Source organism: Heptranchias perlo, chromosome 23 (genome assembly GCF_035084215.1).
Source record: "Heptranchias perlo isolate sHepPer1 chromosome 23, sHepPer1.hap1, whole genome shotgun sequence".
NCBI lineage: Eukaryota > Metazoa > Chordata > Chondrichthyes > Hexanchiformes > Hexanchidae > Heptranchias > Heptranchias perlo.
The window spans coordinates 17,900,644-17,919,808 of record NC_090347.1 but is presented as its reverse complement, the minus strand read 5'-3'; the positions used below and the strand labels follow the sequence as shown (position 1 = coordinate 17,919,808).

General features: G+C 42.2%; 2 protein-coding genes across 2 annotated transcripts in view; one reads left to right on the top strand and one right to left on the bottom strand.

Moving 5' to 3' along the window:
- Nucleotides 1-2,966: 2,966 nt before the first annotated feature.
- fscn2b (fascin actin-bundling protein 2b, retinal) overlaps nucleotides 2,967-19,165 on the top strand; it is a 35,308-nt gene continuing 19,109 nt past the window's right edge. The window contains exon 1 of the mRNA XM_068004125.1: nucleotides 2,967-3,919. Within this exon, the coding sequence (XP_067860226.1) occupies nucleotides 3,097-3,919 (823 nt within the window). The 5' untranslated portion in view covers nucleotides 2,967-3,096. The remainder of the gene's footprint in view (nucleotides 3,920-19,165) is intronic.
- Nucleotides 6,603-19,165, bottom strand: part of faap100 (FA core complex associated protein 100) — a 185,844-nt gene continuing 173,281 nt past the window's right edge. The window contains exon 9 of the mRNA XM_068004124.1: nucleotides 6,603-7,027. Within this exon, the coding sequence (XP_067860225.1) occupies nucleotides 6,983-7,027 (45 nt within the window). The 3' untranslated portion in view covers nucleotides 6,603-6,982. The remainder of the gene's footprint in view (nucleotides 7,028-19,165) is intronic.

The following is a 19,165-nucleotide window of genomic DNA, read 5'->3' as shown; positions in this document are numbered from 1 at the left end:
GTTTCCACATCATGGGCTCGATTTTCCCGAGAAATTGCAGGTGCGTTGGGGGCGGTGGGGGGGTGGCTCCGAAAATCGGGGAAATCCCATTCGGGTTCAGAGCCTGGCTCCAACCTGCCGATGTCCGAGTTCCTCAATCCTCAATCCGAGCGCCCTGAATCCAGAAGTCCCGCCGGCAATTAAAGCCGGCAGGATGATAGTTAACGAGCCAAATGTACCTCATTGAGGTACTTAAGGCACTTTACTTGTGACAGATTACATGGTTAGAACAATTTTTAACTTACCTGGGCGGCTTTTCCACGGCTTCTGATTCATGTCTGGTGAAACCAGGCATGAAGGGCCGGATCAGGCAAAAAGAAACAAAATAAATTACATAAAAAACTATTGCACAAAGTTAAAACACAAAATCAGCCTACCTTTCCACCCTGCTCCGATGTCCGATGTCTCCCTCTCCGATCTCCCCTTCTTCACCCCCGATCTTCCCCTCTCTCCCCCGATCTTCCCCTCTCCCCCCAATCTTCCCCTCTCCCCCAATCTTCCCATCTCCCCCCGATCTTCCCATCTCACCCCCCGATCTTCCTCTCTCTCCCCCGATCTTCCCATCTCCCCCCCGATCTTCCTCTCTCTCCCCCGATCTTCCCATCTCACCCCCCGATCTTCCCCTCTCTCCCCCTCTGATCTTCCCCTCTCTCCCCCCAGATCTTCCACTCTCCACCCCCCCCCCCCATCTTCCCATCTCCCCCACCCTGGTCCTCTGTTCCAGCGCGGATGACGTCTCGCTCTCTCTCTCTCTTTCTCTCCCCCCCCCCCCCCCCCCCGGCATGGCAACTCCTGTCAATCAGGCTGGCTGCCGGGCGCAAAACCCGGAGAGGGCGTTAATCATCATCAATTACGATGCGATCATGTTGGAAACAGTAAGGTTTGTTTATTCGGGTTTGTCACATGCACCTTCGCCAACCTGCCACCATTTCAAAATTGAGCCCCATAAGACACAGAAGTACCTGTAAAGGGAAATATAGAGATTGATTTTAAAAACTGGACTTTTTGACATTTTAGGACAGCTCACTCAAAAAATGGAATGCCAACTCAAAGTGAGACAGATAGCAGCCCTTGACAGCAGGTGATAGGCAGTAACAGTTGAATCCTCCCCATGGAATAGAACACTCCACTACCTATCCCCCCTCCCCCATGGATGGAACACTCCACTATCATGAAGTGTGCCAACCACAAGCCAGGTTGACGACTGATAAAACTCATCATTATTGAAACTGGCAGACTAAGGCATTAGTTATGTTAGGGGCTAGAACCTGGAACTACAGAAATGGAAAATGAATATTTTTACTATTTATGTCAAATACCGGTGCAAGTCACATAATTTGGAGACAAGTAAATTGAAAATCTGCAGATTGATGTAGAACAGTGATATTCAGCATGTGAGGGGTCATTTGTCTGTGACTATTACTACGTTCAGTCTTTCTCCACCCTCTTTCTAATCTCGAGAGTGGACCTATATTTCTCCATTACTGTCTATCATTTGTGGCTCTCTTTAAAAAGTCTGTCTTTCTCTTTGTTTTCAGATCAATAGATGATATCACAAGGTTGTTCAGCAATGCATGTTGATGATATAAGAATTGCAATAGAATGACTCAATTCACAATGAATCTGAAAGAGAACTCAATATATGGAGTATCCTTTGCTACTTAAAATATCACCATACTTACTTTCATAAACATGGAAAAAAAAAGTCTGCTAATATTTTATATTGAATTTTATGATCCACCCTTGAGTCCTACCATTCTTGGAATAAAGAAATAAAATTATCAAGGTTTTTGTTTGGTGCTTAAATCCTCTTAAGTGCTCGTTAATGATTCTGAGCTGAAAGCAAAGAGGCAGAGTTATCGATGCAACATTCACAAAAGGCCATAAATATGTAAAAGGATTTACAAAGAAATGTGTTTGGCATTTGTCGTCCTTTGAAGGCATGCAGAATATTGAAGTCTTTCAATCTGCTTTGATGTGCGTGGAAATTAAAATTTCATACATTAGCACCGAATGACAGTAATATATGGATGCACAGGGCATTCCTTCACCTGCCATATTCTTTAATTGAATATCTATTATATATCTATGAGTTAATCTTTCGCTTTTTTTGTACTGAGTCTTTTTACCAGGGAAATGCATAACTGAAGGTAAAAGCAGCGCAGATGGAGGAAGGTGTTTTGGAATAAGACAGGATAAAAGGATTAAAACCAAGAAATAGAGGCCCTGGGATAATTGTAAAGAGGATTAAACAGTAAAACTGGAGACGGCTGTAGGTGACCCGGAGAGAAGGAATCAGAGAACAGAGTAACTCTACACTCCAGCAAAACGAAAGAGGACACCTCAACAATTCAACTGCAGGGAAGGCTATCACATTTCACCTGGTTTTTCACCTGAAATACTGCACAAGAATTCAGAGGGACGAGGTAGCTGGTGACCAAAGCAGAGCGATGTATTTGAGAGGCTGGGCACGCTGGTGTACAAAGGTGAACTGAAAAAAAAGAAAGAAAGGACTCTACAATCAACAAAGTCTGAAGAAACTTATCCACTGGAACGCAAGGGAAGGAAAGGAAACACACAAAAGGACCACTGTTTGACATAAAACTCCCTTTGTTGCTTCAGCAAGCTCTGCTATTAATTACAAAGCACTGGCAGTTTATTAAAATCTGTGAGCCTATAATCCTCGGCATGAACAATTAGAGCAGACTGCAGCAGCTGAGACGAGCACTTATTTTTTTCACAAAAAATCGACGTGTACAAAAGCCAATCTGAAGTACGAAGTCTTCATAACATGCAAATTCTTTTCTGAGGTACCCTTTGGATAATTGCAATTAAAGGCTTTGTAAAACATTGTGGATGAGCTAAGAGGTTAAGGAACTGGGCATTTAAGCTGTCGTCATTGGCTGCTTCTATTGGGTTTAGGTGTTTTGGCTATTTGGTCTACTTCAAATCTCTCAGGAGCAGATCAAAAAAGTGCCTGTATTGTTTCTGTTTCTGAGCTCCCACTGAAAAACCACTCTAAAGTTCCACATCAAGAAGGCAAATAACCTGAAAGAAATGCCCACTAACGGAACCCACCAAGCTTTAAAGGTCCAATTTGGCTTAATTAATTGTAACAATAAATATCTGACAGCAGAAGCATTTGGTTTCAAAGTCAATGCGTCTGGTGTCAGCCTAAAGAAGAAGCAGATCTGGGTGCTGGAACAAGACGAAGGGAATAACTCTGTGGTCTTTTTCAAGAGCCACCTTGGGCGCTACCTGTTGGCTAATAAGGATGGCAATGTGTCATGTGAGGCAGAAAAACCTGACATTGACTGCAGGTTCACAGTTATTGCACATGCTGATGGCAGATGGACTCTACAATCTGAACCCCACAAGAGGTACTTTGGCGGATCTGAAGACCATCTCTCATGTTTTGCACAGACCATTACCGAGTCAGAACTTTGGTCAATCCACCTGGCAAGCCACCCTCAAGCCAATCTTCTAAGTGTCAGTCGAAAAAGATACGCCCATCTCTCAGTCCAAGAAGATGAACTATCCGCTGACAGCAACATTCCTTGGGGTGTGGATGCCCTCATAACATTGATCTATCAAGAGAAGAAGTATAGCATCCAGACTTGTGACAATAGGTTTCTCAGAAATGATGGAAAACTGATTAAGAAACATGATCAGGACACAAGCTACACTTTGGAATTTAAAGCTGGGAAGATCGCCTTTAAAGATCATGAGGGAAAATATCTGAGTGCGATGGGGCCAACCGGTACTCTAAGATCTGGACGAAATTCCAAGCCTGGCAAAGATGACCTCTTCGATTTGGAACAGAGTCATCCTCAAGTTGTTTTACGAGCTTCTAATGGCCGTCTGGTGTCTGTCAGACAAGGTGAGGTATTTTGCAGGTTTACTTAAGACTACAGTTAACAACTATAAACACTAAAATTTAGATTCCACCTTTAGAAGGGCATATTATTCTTGTTATGAATTTATTGGGACTTATACTGTAAAAGTTAGTAGTTACTGAGCAATCACTACAGTGCCCAAGGAGAAAAATAACAAATTCATCCTTTTGAGAGGCAACAAAAAAAAATTTCAAATAATACCTCACGGTGATGGAGTCATTTAAATTTAAATGTATTTTTTTTTAAGTGATACAATGTACTTTGTTACATTAAATGTTATAGGCCTATGTAGGCAAACAAAAAACAATGCTGCAATTTTGGAATGAAGTTTTGTTGATGGAAACCAACATTTTTCTATTGCTTAAAAGTTGGTATTTTGCATTATGGAGCAGGCCTGTTTATCATGTTTACTAGAGCTTACTTGCTTAGAAGATTCAAAGGATTTCCATATATTCTGGCTAGGAGATAGACTAGTAAGTGGTCTAAGGAAGTGTTTTTCTTCTGTACCATCCTGAACAGTTTTTATATATTGCAGTAAGTTTTGATGAATGGAATATTCCGATGACAGTAAAGAGTTAAGAGAATTGGATATTGTCACTCTGCCCTAACTTGGGCTGTCAACCAAAGAAATCATTGAATTGCTTACTTTGCACATTTTCCAGCACGGAGATTAGTCTTTTTTTCTCTTAGCAACTTTATAAATCCTAATTTATTCGTTAAAAATATATTAGTTACTGTGGAATTGTAACAAGTGCATGATGGGATAGCATGGATGCTTGCAACCCTGATTCCAAAAGGGTTCCAGCAAAGTTAGGGAGGGAACGGCCAATTAAAAAAAGGCCATTGGAAGTAATTGTTTTTAAGAATATTGTGATTTCATTTTTTCCTTTAATGTGCAAACAGCGTAAGAGACTTTAAAGTCTCTGGGGGTAACGTTCGGAGTTCACGCTGGCAACAAACATTGCTCTTGCCGTTACATACCAGAAAATCATGGGCGGGGTGAATGCATGATTCTCCAATGAGTGAGATGTCCAGTGTCAGTGTGTACTCAGAAAATGACTCCTCTCTTTTTTTATGCTCATACACAAAGAATGACCATCGAGGCGAGGTGTTGTGGAGGTGGGGGGGGGGGGGGGGAGTGGTTGCTGAGCCCTGTGGAGATGAACCTAGGAGGGTCAACACCTTCTGGGAGAAAATTGGCAAAAAAAACCCCCAGAAATCTGGTTGCACCAATTAACATTGCCCACAATTTAATAAAGACCAATGCAATGAAAATAGTGACTTTAAAGGACTTGTTGAATGTCAAATTTCAATAGTTTGAACAACTTTTTTCTGAGCCCAAGCTGCAGTTTAACCTCTGCAACCTACTGTAACGTTACAAAACTTCGGGCCAAAAATATATAGGGGCAGCATAAGTGCTGAAAAGCCACCAGCTGGGACTTCTGCCCCTGACCCCACCAAAGTTCTTGGGCTCAGAGGGAGATCCCTTCATTATTTTGGCAATGGCAGCCACCCAGGCCATTAGGAGCCCATCTAGGGCGCCCGCCATTGAAGAGAAACCAGAAAATCTAATGGAAGAGCGGTTGCCCAAAGGTTGCTGGAGACCTCTGGGAAATATCCTTATGCTAACCATTTGAAAAAAAATCCCATTCTTTTCTTCAAGGACCCAGGCCACAGTCCCACTTGGACCCCCAGATGGACCCCACTTCTGCCATTCGGATGGTGGGTCTCACTAATTGTACCTCCATCAATCCTACATGGGTCCTTCTGAGGGCTGAGAACATGGGGACTCCTGACGTAGGTAGTCCCTGCCCCCTATTATGCTGATGGCCTTGTTTGGGATGATGTGGAGACTCTGTGCCCAACAGAGTATCCTGGAAGCCCCCGCACAGGGTGGTCAGCATAATTTCCAGCCCTTCCTGCGCACTCCTGGCTGAAAGGGCTGTGAATTTTTGCCCCCTGCCCCTTGTTTCTGCAGTAGAAATGGTGAGGATTCAACTATGGAATGAACTTTGTAGTATCCATCCCACACACTGTTGTCACACTGGTAGAAATTCTGACCCCTCTCCACTCCCCCCCTCGCAACCCACACCCATGCCTTTAAGTTCCATCAAGGTGACTGCTAGTAACTGAACCACACTGACACAACACTCTGCCTTTGATCTGTGTAGCTTTGTCTCCAGGGAGTATGCAGACCGCACGGTCTCAGGTCAAGAACTTCCACGTCAGGTATTACACAGCCAAATGCAGAATAAAGCTTCTTCTACTCTGGCCCAAAAATGTGCCTCAGCCCCAACCTTAGAAGAGCATCCCTACAACACTAGTATGACATATTTTCCAATCGGTGCCAAATTAGGGACAGTTCAGTGCTCATGACCACTAGGAAGTGGACTGAGGCTGCCCAAAACATTTGATATAGTCCTACAGGGTGCACACACAACTAGATTTTAAGTTAAATTGGAGTAAGATTCTGGAAACATTTCCTAGAATTGACTAGTGACATTTTTCCAGTTATTTTTCAATCATTATTCGTGGTGTTTTTAATGACTGAAATATGAAACATTTTTACAATTGTAACAGGATTTTTAATAGCCCTGTTGTTCTTCACTATCAATTTTGGATATTTCCAAGGTTGCTTCATGAAGAGAAGATTAAAGTCACACCCAAATGATAGCAGTTACAGGAATAATCCAGACCTTTAGTAATGAGGAGGCTGCCAGGTCACCAATATTTCCTATTTCAGCATAAAGATACTTCTATAGTGCAGTACATGTGTCTTCAGTGGGAACCTCCATTGAAGTTTGCCTCATCCAATCTTGCTTCTTCAAGATGATGTGCTAACTTCTTCTTCAAGGTGATGTTCCCACTCTTGATCACCACCGGTGACTCCTGCTGGGAAGTACGTTTGTGTGTGGTAATCGAGCGAGGACAGGATTGGGATCAGCTCTGATCAGTCTTTATCACCTGAGATATTGGGGGAGCCTTCACATTGAAATGTAAATGATTATTACTCACCCGTGATGGGGAGGTGTCTGCAAGGTCCTCAATCATAGGAACACTGGAACAGTTGCAGGCCAATTAGCTCCTCGTGCCTGTTAAGAACATAAGAACATAAGAAATAGGAGCAGGAATAGGCCATACGGCCCCTCAAGCCTGCTCCGCCATTCAATCAGATAATGGCTGATCTTCAACCTCACTTTCCCGCCCGATCCCCATATCCCTTGATTCCCCTAGAGTCCAAAAATCTATCCATTTCAGCCTTGAATATATTCAATGACTCAGCATCCACCGCCCTCTGGGGTAGAGAATTCCAAAGATTCACAACCCTCTGAGTGAAGAAATTCCTCCTCATCTCAGTCTTGAATGGCCGACCCCTTATCCTGCGACTATGCCCCCTAGTTCTAGACTCTTGAGCCAGGGGAAACAACCTCTCAGCATCTACCATGATCTTATTGAATGGCGGAGCAGGCTCGAGGGGCCGATTGGCCTACTCCTGCTCCTATTTCTTATGTTCTTATGTTCTTATGTTACCCTGTCAAGTCCCCTCAGAATCTTATGTTTCAATGAGATCACCTCTCATTCTTCTAAACTCCAGAGAGTATAGGCCCATTCTACTCAACATTCCGCCATTCAATGAGACCTTGGCTGATCACCATTTAGAAAGTACTCTAAAATATCCTTTTTAGGTCCAAAGTGGGTGACCTCACACTTGCCTACATTGAAATCCATTTGCCACAGTTTTGCCCATTCACTAAATCTATTAATATCTCTCTGTAATTTTATGCTTCCATCTATACCGCTTACAATGCTACCTATCTTTGTGTCATCGTCAAACTTGGATATGTGGCTCTCTATCCTGTCATCTAAGTCGTTAATAAATACAGTGAATAGTTAAGGCCCCAACACAGATCCCTGTGGAACACCATTAGTCACATCCTGCCAATTTGAGTACCTGCTCATTATCCCTACTCTCTGTCTCCTGCCACTCAGACAATTTCCTAACCAGGTCAATAATTTGCCCTCAATTCCATGAGCTTCAACTTTAGCTAACAATCTCTTATGAGGGACTTTATTGAATGCCTTCTGAAACTCCATATAAATAACATCCATAGACACTCCCCTGTCCACTACTTTAGTCACCTCTTCAAAAAATTCAACCATGTTCGTCTGGCATGACCCACCCATTGCAAATCCATCTTGGCTCTCTCTGATCAGCAGAAAATTTTCAAGGTGTTCAGTCACTCTATCCTTAATTACAGACTCTAGTAATTTCTCATCAACAGATGTTAGGCTAACTGGTCTATAATTCCCTGATTTCCCTCTCTCACTTTTCTTAAATAGGGGAGTGACATGTGCAATTTTCCAAACTAAAGGAATGGTTCCTGAATTGAGAGAACTTTGGAAGATTATAGTTAGGGCATCTGCAATGTTCTCACCTGCTTCCTTTAAAACCTTGGGATGGAAACCATCTGGTCATGGGGATTTGTCACTCTTTAGTGCCATTATTTTCTTCATTGTTATTAATTTGTTTACGTTAATTATGATGAGTCCCTGTCCCTGATTCAAAATTAGTTTCCTTGCGGAGTCCGACAAGGTATTTTCTTCCTCTATTGTAAATACTGACGCAAAGTAATTATTTAACGTGTCCACCATTTCCTTATTTTCATTTGCCATGGGGGTGATTTTAAATCCCAAGAACAAGTGGGTTGGGGGCGGGTGGGGGTTGAAAATAGTTGTTTTTTTGGGTAGCAACCACGAAATTTTCAGACTTTGCATTCCCAGTGGGAAGCCTCTACTTTTACGCGCTGATGTTAAACCTGGAAATAAAGCCAGGTTGCGATCGCGTCCCAAAAAACAATTATTTTCATCTCCCACCCGCCCCCAACCCACTGTTCTTGGGATTTAAAATCACCCCCCATATCTCCATTATCAGTTTTTAATGGGCTTACATTGTCCATGACCACCCTCATTTTCCTAATATAATTGTAAAAAAAAATGTTGATATCCCTTGCAAGTTTCTTTTCATACTCCCTATTTGTAGCTCTTACTATCTGTTTTGTCACCCTTTGGTCACCTTTGTGTTCCTCCCAGTCATCAGGATCTGTGCTAGTTTTTGCATTTTTGAATGCGTTTTCTTTTAGTTTTATATTGTCTCTTTTGTCATCCATGGCTGTTTTTTTTGGCAAGTAGAGCTCTTGCCCGTAGGGGTATAAACTGGTTAAGTATCATGTTAAATTCTTTTTTGAACACCTCTCACTGATCGTCTGTCGTTTTACCCATTAACAGATTTGCCCAGTTTACTGTGGACAGTCTCTGTCTCATCCCATTGAAGTGGAGATGCCGGTGATGGACTGGGGTGGACAAATGTAAGGAGTCTTACGACACCAGGTTATAGTCCAACAGCTTTATTTGAAATCACAAGCTTTCGGAGCTATCCTCCTTCGTCAGGTGAGTGACCTGACGAAGGAGGAAAGCCTCCGAAAACTTGTGATTTCAATATCCTGGTGTTGTAATACTCCTTACATTCATCCCATTGAAGACAGGGGTGGCTAGTGCTGGAAATAGAAAAGATCACACTTTTGCAGTAGAAAGTGCTCTGCTAAGTTTAGAGTTGGAGCACATTGTTAAGGAGAGGAAGGATGGCTTTACTATCTACGTACCAAAGCATGGTGTACTTAACCTGGGAGTGCTTGATGCTGGTTGCTCAAAATAAAAAAGGTTGTATTTCCAAGCAATTATATCCCTCACCTTCATGAGCATATTTTCCACACTGTTTTATACCTGGAAAGTGAATTAAACACATTGGGGACTTGGTGGACTCATTTTACTAACCATTTACATTTCAAAGTGTAAACTCTCCTGATAGCTTAATCACAGTCAAGCCCAATGATGCCCTCATTTAATATCCACCTATGCGCATTTTCCAGCAGGAATCGCTGCAGAGTGAAGTCAACTCAGCACAGTAAACAAGCTTTCTGTGTGTTTCCTTAAGTAAAGGGTGGGGGCAAGATGAAGGTAATTATCTACAATGTAAGTGGTACTTTTGTCAATAATTGTTGCTTCTCAGTCTCCTGCCACTTCAGTAAACATTGGTGGATTGTTCCAGAGAGCAGATTTGTGGAGCTGAGAGCAATAAAAGGGGTATTAGTAATAAACTCTCTACTTACTACGTTGGTGGCAACATGGGTTCACAACAGGGTCACGGGTTTACCCTCTGGTCCTGCAAATCAGATTTACGGGGCACAGTCCTCAGTGAAAAAGATTAGCAAAGTAATTCTGCTAGAAATGTGAAAACTTAAGATAAAGGTAAACTGGAAGAGAACATTCTATTGAACACAAGCCACTTGCTGCCTCTGTAATGTTTCAACTATTATTTAACGTGTCTGTTTTATTGAGAAGTAGGCTTGCCCTTTGACAGTTTTTGACTCAGGTCTCAGTTTACAGTCGTAAGTTTCTGAAAAGAAGCCAGAAATTTATTTTTTTAAATTTCTGATATAAAATCAGCCTTTATCCATTTGCCTCTGTGCCTTATGATGTGGAAACATTAGTTATTAAGATTTTCCATGATTTTTCTTCATTAACAAAGATATCAGAGCACAAGCAATGAGCATCCTTGGTCAGCTTCTGACTTAAGAAAATATGTCAATCCCATGATGAAATCTTTTCAAATAATCATTGCCAACAGCCCATCAACACTCCCAAATACATGAAATTGGAATTTCTTGTAGTTCAGGCTTGACATTCTTCTCTTTCAAGAGATACATCTTTTGCGGCAGTCAGAAGTGTCAGCCAACAGTTAGGAAAGCTTAAAACTTGCCTGCAAGCAGAATCTACACTTTCATTATCGCATCTACCCTTTCATTATTACATCTAACCTTTCTAATTTGCAATTTTGCAGTAGTTCCTAGTTTAAGAAAGAAATTGTGCTTGTATAGAACCTTATCCTACCTCTCAGAAACATCTCAAAGTGCTTTACACACAATGAATTACTTTGCAGTACAGCCAGTGTTATGTAGGCAGACACAGTAGCCATTTTGTGGACAGCAAGGTGCCACGAACAGCAATGAGATGAATGACAAGTTAATCTGTTTTTGACCGTGTTACTTAAGGAAAGAATGTTGGCTCAGATATCAGAAAAACTTTCTGTTTTTCTTCAAATAGTGCCATGGGGTCTCATGGTTTAACATCTCATCCGAAAGATAGCACCTCCAACAATGCAGCAATCCTTCAGTACTGCACTGAGGTGTCCGCCTCGATTATTATGCTAAAGTCCTGGATTGGAGCTTGAACCCACGACCGACTGGTCATAACTGCGAATGCTATAATCTGCACAAATTGACTTTTAATTCAACTTTAGTCAAAGGTTCCATGATTAAGGAGATCAAAAAAATAATCTCTCCGAATAAACACAGAATCCATAAATTTGTTTAAAGGGGAATTAGCTAGTTGCTTCAAAAGAGAGCAAAGGGAAAAATGGGATTAGGCTGCTGCTTCATGGGTGCACCTCTGGGCACCACAAGGAAAGCTTAGGATTCCCCTGCCAAGGACTTGACGCCCCCCCCGACCGAGAGACCGCCATGGGATGGCCCCGGCAGTCGATCCCACCATTCACCTGGTCTCTTCAGGCGGTCTCTGGGCCGTATGAATTTCCACCGCTTCCCGCCCAGAACAAGTGGGATGTCAGCCAGTGGGATTTAAATGAGACCTGGATGTTAAAGTACCCCGGGCCTCATTTCTGCACCAGCGGGTGAGTTTCTAACTCACACCAGTGCTTAACCACCAAAAACTGGCCCGGAGTTAAAAGCTAGGCTGCTACTCTATTTTCTCCCTTCTAATCAATTTTTAATCCAATTTGCTATCCTCCCCCTAATTCCATACCCCTTAATCTTCTCTAGTAATCTCCCATGTGGTATCTTGTCAAGGGCTTTCCTAAAGTCCATGTACACTACATCCATTACATTTCCCCCCTCTATCATGTCTGTTATCTCCTCAAAGAATTCTATGAGGTTTGTCAAACACGATTGCCCCTTTTAAAATCCATGCTGGCTATTTCTAACTATTTTCTCTTTATCTAGATAAGTGCTAATTTCATCCTTAATTAAAGACTCTAAAATTTTCCCTACCACAGATGTTAAGCTAACTGGCCTGTAATTAGGTCTGTCTCCTTTTCTAAAAATTGGTACTACAGTTGGTCGCTCTCCAGTTCTCCGGCATACATCCACGTTCAATAGAGCCCTGAAATATAATTTCTAGGCCTCAGCGATTTCCTCCCTCAACTCCTTCAGGATCTTAAGATGTATCCCATCAGGCCCTAGTGCTTTGTCTTCCCTTAGCTTAACTAACTTATCTAAAATTTTCCTTTCATCCATCACAATATCGCTCATTTCACTCTCAACACTTTAGGATTCACCTCCTCTCCGATACTCTTTTCTAAAGACCAATGCAAAGTACTTATTAAACACCTCTACAAATTGACAATCCTCACCTCTTAGTGGTCCCACCTCACTTTTAACAGTTCTCTTTCCACTGATATACTTGTAAAATACCTTACTGTTTCTTTTGATGTTTTTTGAATTTTCTTTCCCATACTCACTCTTAACTTTCCTTATCGCACTCTTCATTTCTTTTTTTATTTTCTCCTTTAGTTTTTTTTGTTGTTATTATTCATGTAGTCCTCATAGACCCTCCTTCAATTTTAATTGGTTTCTAACCTCTTCATCCATGGCATCCTTAAACTACTAGTAGTTTCCTTAATTTTTAATGAGATATACTTATTCTGTACCATCTCAATCTCTTTTTAAAAAAAAATCCCACTGTTGCTCTACAGTTGTCCATGCTAAGTTTTCCTTTTGACCATACCATAGCTAGCTCACTCCTCATCTTGCTAAAATCGGCCCTAATCTAATCTGGTGTTCTAATTTTTGTACTGACTTTTTCCCTTTCAAGTTGGATCTTGAACTGTATCATATTGTGGTCACTACTCAAAAGGTGCTCACCCACATTTAGCTCAATTACCTGATCTATTTCATTACTCATAACCAGATCTAGCAATACCACCACCCTTGTAGATCTACTAACATCCTTATAAAAAGCTCAATCAGTGGCACCAAATTTGTAAAATATATAACAGCCATTGAGCCATGACCGTTTTACCTGGAATTTATTTTGTCACTAATATTGCTAAATTAACAACTAGTTATAACTAATGTTAGGAATAACTAGGGCATGAAGAAATGATTCTTTGCTTAAAATTGTGTCACAATTATCTTGACAATGATATTATTTTATTGAAAAGGTCAACCAAAATAATTACAAATAAAAAAAAATGGAAATCTGAAATAAAAACAGAAAATGCTGGAATACACAGTAGGTTCCTATGTCAGCCAGCATCTGTAAAGAGAAAAGACAGACTGAGAAAGAGTCGAAATATTAACATGTCTTCTCTCTTAACAGATCCTGACCGAACTGTGGTGTATTTCCAGCACTTTCTGTTTTTATTTCAGGTCAACCAATGTTAGCTTTTATTTCTGACTTTTACTTTCAATTTTAACATGGAGACAACAGCCTATATACACATTTGGGAGGACAAGAAATCAAGTGGGCAGACTGATCATAGGCCTACAGCAGCACCTTAAAGGGAAGGGCAGGAAACATCAGGGGTGGGTCGGGGTATAAATGGAGCAGCATATTTCAGCATTAGGGAAACTTAATGAGCATGTCAAGCAGCAAGGAGATGAACCTTTAAGGTTCAAAACTCCTAAAAGAATGAAGAAAATATGAGTGCCAGACCAGTTTCCAGTTTTCCCTTACTGCAGTTAATGATTTCTTTAATTAGTGCTGTAAATGGCTGCCTCCCAACCTATACCTCCCAAGTTCTGTGATGATCTGAGGAAGTAGCAGTGGCAGCACTGATTGATGCAAAAATTACATTGTGGGTCCTGACAACATTAGTTAACCCCGATTTCAATATTCTAATTAGGCCTCTGCCTGCTTCTGGCCCGAGTGCTGGCTGCTTAAATCGAGGTCCGCCCGAAAATGGCAATGGGCAGCGCTCTAGTGCTAAGTGGCCATTTTCCCCCCCGATTTTTGTCTCGCTACTGCCCCGCTTACAGGCATAAATGGGCTGGTAGTGAGATGAAAATCCACCTCTCCGACTGAGAAAACAGTTCTGAACACTGTAACAAAACTTCCCCCTTTCACCATAAACATTTTCTCCAAGCCAATCTTGTATAATTAAAATCTCCTGTAATTACGACTCTACAGTTAATACGCTCCTTTCTAATAGTCCTACAAATGTCATCCTTGATTTCCTTTCGACCTTTTGATGGTCTATAACATTTTCCCAGTAATGTACCCAATCCTTTGCAGTTCTTCAGCTCACTCTAAAGGGATTCTGTTTGGATTACTTTTCCATTTAAATCCTTATACTCTCGTGCTATGATATTGGGGCCAATTTTTCTCTGCCTAATGCCTATCTGTGTCAGTTACTGGGGCTTTAAGGAGAGGAAGACGGGATGGAGCAGCTCTCTGCCCTTTTGCGCTTGCTTGAGAGGCAGAGGAAAATTTGTTGCACATCGTGGCCATCTGTTAAATAATAATTTTTTTAAAAAGTTTTCCTCTTTGCCTCGTGCAATTGATTGTATTAGGCAAAGCAGCCCTTTAAAATTTAAACCCCCCCCCCCCCCGTGACTCATAGCGATGCACTGGCATTTCTTGTACCCAATGTTACTGAGGTGCAAATGACAGGAAATATGAAATAAGTGGGAAGACCACCTCTTGGAAAGTGTGTTCCAGAAAGCTCTCCGCCTCCCTTATGCCTCCCACTTTTCCTAAAGTTCAGTAACTTTGAGCTTGAGTGAGTGCCAATACTGAAACCATCCAAGACCTCACACATCCAGCAAGATTTTCACAGCATGGGTCGCAACTGTTCTGTCATTGTAATGCTTTTAAACTGTACAAAATATAAAAATGTAAACGTATAATACACAGTACAAAAGTCTAAACAGTGAGTCCAACTATTTATGATGCTGCGCTGCATGTTTGTACAAAAAGTGGGAAAAGATTTATCGAATACTTTCTGTGATTCACAGCAGATCTCTTACTCCCCCATACCAACTTTCCCCAGGATGCCTCTTGTTTTCATACTCCCTCTGTTTAGCTGGGAAGGCTAATGACATTTGGGGACTGAAGGAAAAATATTAGCTGTGATTCCACAATCCTGCACTCCCAGTCAAGGAGTTGCATTGTCAGGGGCGATGGATCAGAGAATTAGGGCTACAGTGTTGTAATCTTATCTTCTATCCTTGCGAGTGTGATGTAGATTTGTGTGTATATATTTATGGACTATTGCACCTTTTTGCCATTTTGTTTTAGAAGAATCATGGGATGGTATGACACTGGGGTTGTTCCTCTTGGTTCTTGTTTTCATATCTTCACACTGTTCCCTTGGAGAATAGCGTAAAGCAATGGAAGGATTCTCAGGCTGTTTAACAATCTTACAGGTCGCATCGTGAATGCTCCTTCCATCGCCATCTTTATACCACCGATGGGACGTATTGAGAATTATGAAAATAAAATTCAAGAATGCTATTGTCAATGTATGCAAAAAAAATGTGAAAATTCACATGACTTTGAAAGATCAAACCTGCCCAGTAAAATCGGTGGGTTCCCCACACAATCATAAGTAAATTGAAGCCACTTACCTTGGCTTCCGGGTTTCGCGCTGGAAAGCTGCGCAGCAGGCGGACTGCGCACCCGCATCATAGGCTGGAGGAGCCCTATTTAAAGGGGCAGTCCTCCACTGACTGATGCAACAGAAAGGAGCCAAAATTACAGCATGGGGCAGCCCAGGGAGAAGGCTGCTCCCAGGTTTAATGATGCCTCACTCCAGGTCCTACTGTATGGGGTGAGGAGGAGGGGGAGGACAGAGATCTTCTCCCCGGCGGACGGGAGGAAGTGGCCTGCCTCTGCCACCATGAAGGCCTGGCTCAAGGTGGCAGAGGAGGTCACCAGCACCACCAACATATCACGCACCTGCATACAGTGCAGGAGGCGCTTCAATGACCGAACCAGGTCAGCCGAAGTGAGTAAACTTACTCATTCCCCTACACTCCGTCTGCCACATCACCGCCCCCACCCCATATCTCCTTCTGCACTGCCAACACTACTCTATCACATCACTCCTCACACCCACTCAAAGCTCATCCTCATCTTACCTGCACTTACTCACCTCGCCAGTACTCATCCCGCCACTACCACATAACCCAATCCTCATTCAATCTCATGGCTCTATCTCATATTCACCCTCTGATGCATCTCTTTCACAGTCAGCCTCACCCCACCTGCCACTACCTGAGCTGCAGCCACAGGGCATGCATCACATATGTGTAGTAGGAAGCATAAGGCAAACATGTCGTGAGCATGAAGGGGATACACAAGGGAGTTTGAGGGTTTGTCATGGTTTTTACTTATATTTGATTTCTGATCAACTCACATTACATATTATATTGTCACCACTACTGCCACGCCTTGGCCACTCTTGACTGGCTTGTGCAATAATGCCCTTTCATGAGGGTCTCCACGAACACCCTTGATGCCACCCATTGGGTCACCCTACAGTGGGTGTGTGTGTAGTTACACGACTACTTTGTGCAGGTGCCTGTTGCGCAGCACTGTGTTGTGTAGCTCAAAGTGGCGGAGGTAGACGGCGTGCCTGGGGAGGCTGGTGATGTTGGTCGTCCTCCAATGGAGTGATGAATACTGCAATGGAACCCGCCCCCCCCCCACCCCCCTACAATCCTGACGGTGTGAGTGTGAGGGGGTCCACAAAGTAGGTAAATGTGTTTGGATAGCAGAGTTTTCCCGCATGCGGGGGCTGCGCGCGCACCGATTCGCGTCATTGGGGATCCCGGAAGTGGGTGGGTTGGAGCCGGGCTCCGGACCCCCTCCGGAAATCCCCAATTTTAGGAGCCCCCCAGCCACGAACGCACCCGCTCGACCATCTGAAAATTGACCCCACGGTTTCTGCTAAAATGTGCACTACTGGATCATTGAAGCTGAGTAAGTTATGATGAACACTGAACCATTTCATGATGGCCCACAGCCTTTTAAGCATTTGGATTCTGCAGTCCAATGTCACCGAGTGCTTTTCAAGCAAATGGCACTCCTTTTGTTGCTGATCTTCCATATTATATCCTGTCTGATCATTTTTTAGGGCTCTGACAATTAAACCTCAAAAACTGATGATTAAAAAAAATTGCTTTTTAGGACTTTGTAGAGTGGATTCATTTTGCTTCTTTAGAAATCACTGCTGGATTTTTCAGTATCCACCTACTCATGTCAAATGGTATAATTCATCACACTGCTCCTGGCTAATGGCTGGGCCTTGATCCGATGCACAGAGAAACACTCAGTTTTTAAATAGACAGTAATACCCAGAATCTAATCACACGTGCTACTGTGTGACAGTTGGAGGGCTCTGCCAACCATTTCTTCCCCACAGGATGGTAATAACTCTGCCAAATCTCTACAGATAACAAAAAATAAATTTAAAATTCCGTTGCCTTTATTTATTGAAGAAAGAAGATAATGGAGTACAAATTACAGTCAATGACGTTCATTGTACAAGTGCTTAATGTGCTCATATGAGGTTCCCCTCTCCAATATTTTAACCTGTTAACATCCCTGTTAAAATACCAGAGACAGAAATTTGGTTTGAGTCCATTAAACGTTTGTACGGTAACATCCCTCAGAGTAATTTCTATCCTAATGTGTTTATAATGCAGGGTGCACTTTTCCTTTAAGCATTATAAAATTATATAAGGAATGCAGTTAAACATGACAAAAACAAACCACTTTTTCTGCTAACGGGACAAAATCACTCCCTATAAGAATACTGAAACATTTACTCTGAGAAAGTGGTCTAAACTAGGCTGAAAGTGCCTCTGAGCAAGAGCAGTCCTTTATAAAATACACATCAACATCCTCCGGGGTCACCTTACATTGAATAATTTATCAGTATAACTACTTGATGAAAACTGTTCACATTCCCAAAGCTCTTTTATACCCCGAGAGAATTGGCCGTGTATCTCATAGAAACATAGGAACAGGAGAAGGCCATGCAGCTCTGAGAATGTGTTCAGCCATTCATATAGATCATGGCTGATCTGTACCTCAACCACATTTATCAGGCTTTGCTCCATATCCTTTGATACCCTTTCCTCACAACACCTTTATCGATCTCATTCTTAAAAATTTCAATTGACCCGCCATCCACAGTCTCTTGGGAGAGAGAATTTCAGACTTCCACTACCTTTTGCATGACAAAGTGCTTCCTGATTTTACTCCTAAATGGTCTAGCTCTAATTTTGAGATTATGCTGCCTTGTTCTGGATCCCCCCACGAGAGGAAATAGTTTCTCTGTATTTACCCCATCAAAATCATTTATCATTTTAAACCCCTTGATTAGATCACCCCTCAACCTTCTAAACTCAAGGGAATACAAACCAAGTTTATGCAACCTGTCCTCAAAATGTGACCCTTTAAACCGTGGTATCATTCTGGTGATTCTGCACTGTAACTCCTCCAAGGCCAATATATCTTTCCAGTGGTTCGGTGCCCAAAAACTGAATGCAATACTTCAGATGGGGACTAACCAAGGCTTTGTACAACTGAAGCATCACTTCCTCACTTTTGTATTCCAACCCGCTTGAGACAAAGGCCAACATTCCTTTGGCCTTTTTGATTACTTTTTGTACCTGCTCTTCGTGATCTGTGCACATGGACACCCAAATCCGTTAGCTCCTAATCTCTCACCATTGAGAAAGTATTCCAATTTATCGTTCTCAGATCCAAAGTGGAGGCCTCACACTGAACTCTGTCTGCCATAGCTTTGTCCACTCACTTAATCTGTCCATGTCCCTTTGTAACTCCCTGTTCTCATCCACACAACTTACTATGCCTTCTCACTTAGTATCATCTGCAAACTTGGATAAACAACTCTCTATTCCTTCATCAAAGTCATTAATATATATGGTAAAAAGCTGAGGCCACAGTACGGATCCCAGGGCACACCACTTGTCATATTCCGCCAATCAGAGTATGTTCCTTTTATCCCTACTCTCTGTTTCCTACCTCCAAACCAATTACCAACCTATATCACAAGGTTAAGTTCAATTCCTTGAGTTTCATTTTTGCTAATAATCTCTTGTGCGGAACCTTCTCAAATGCCT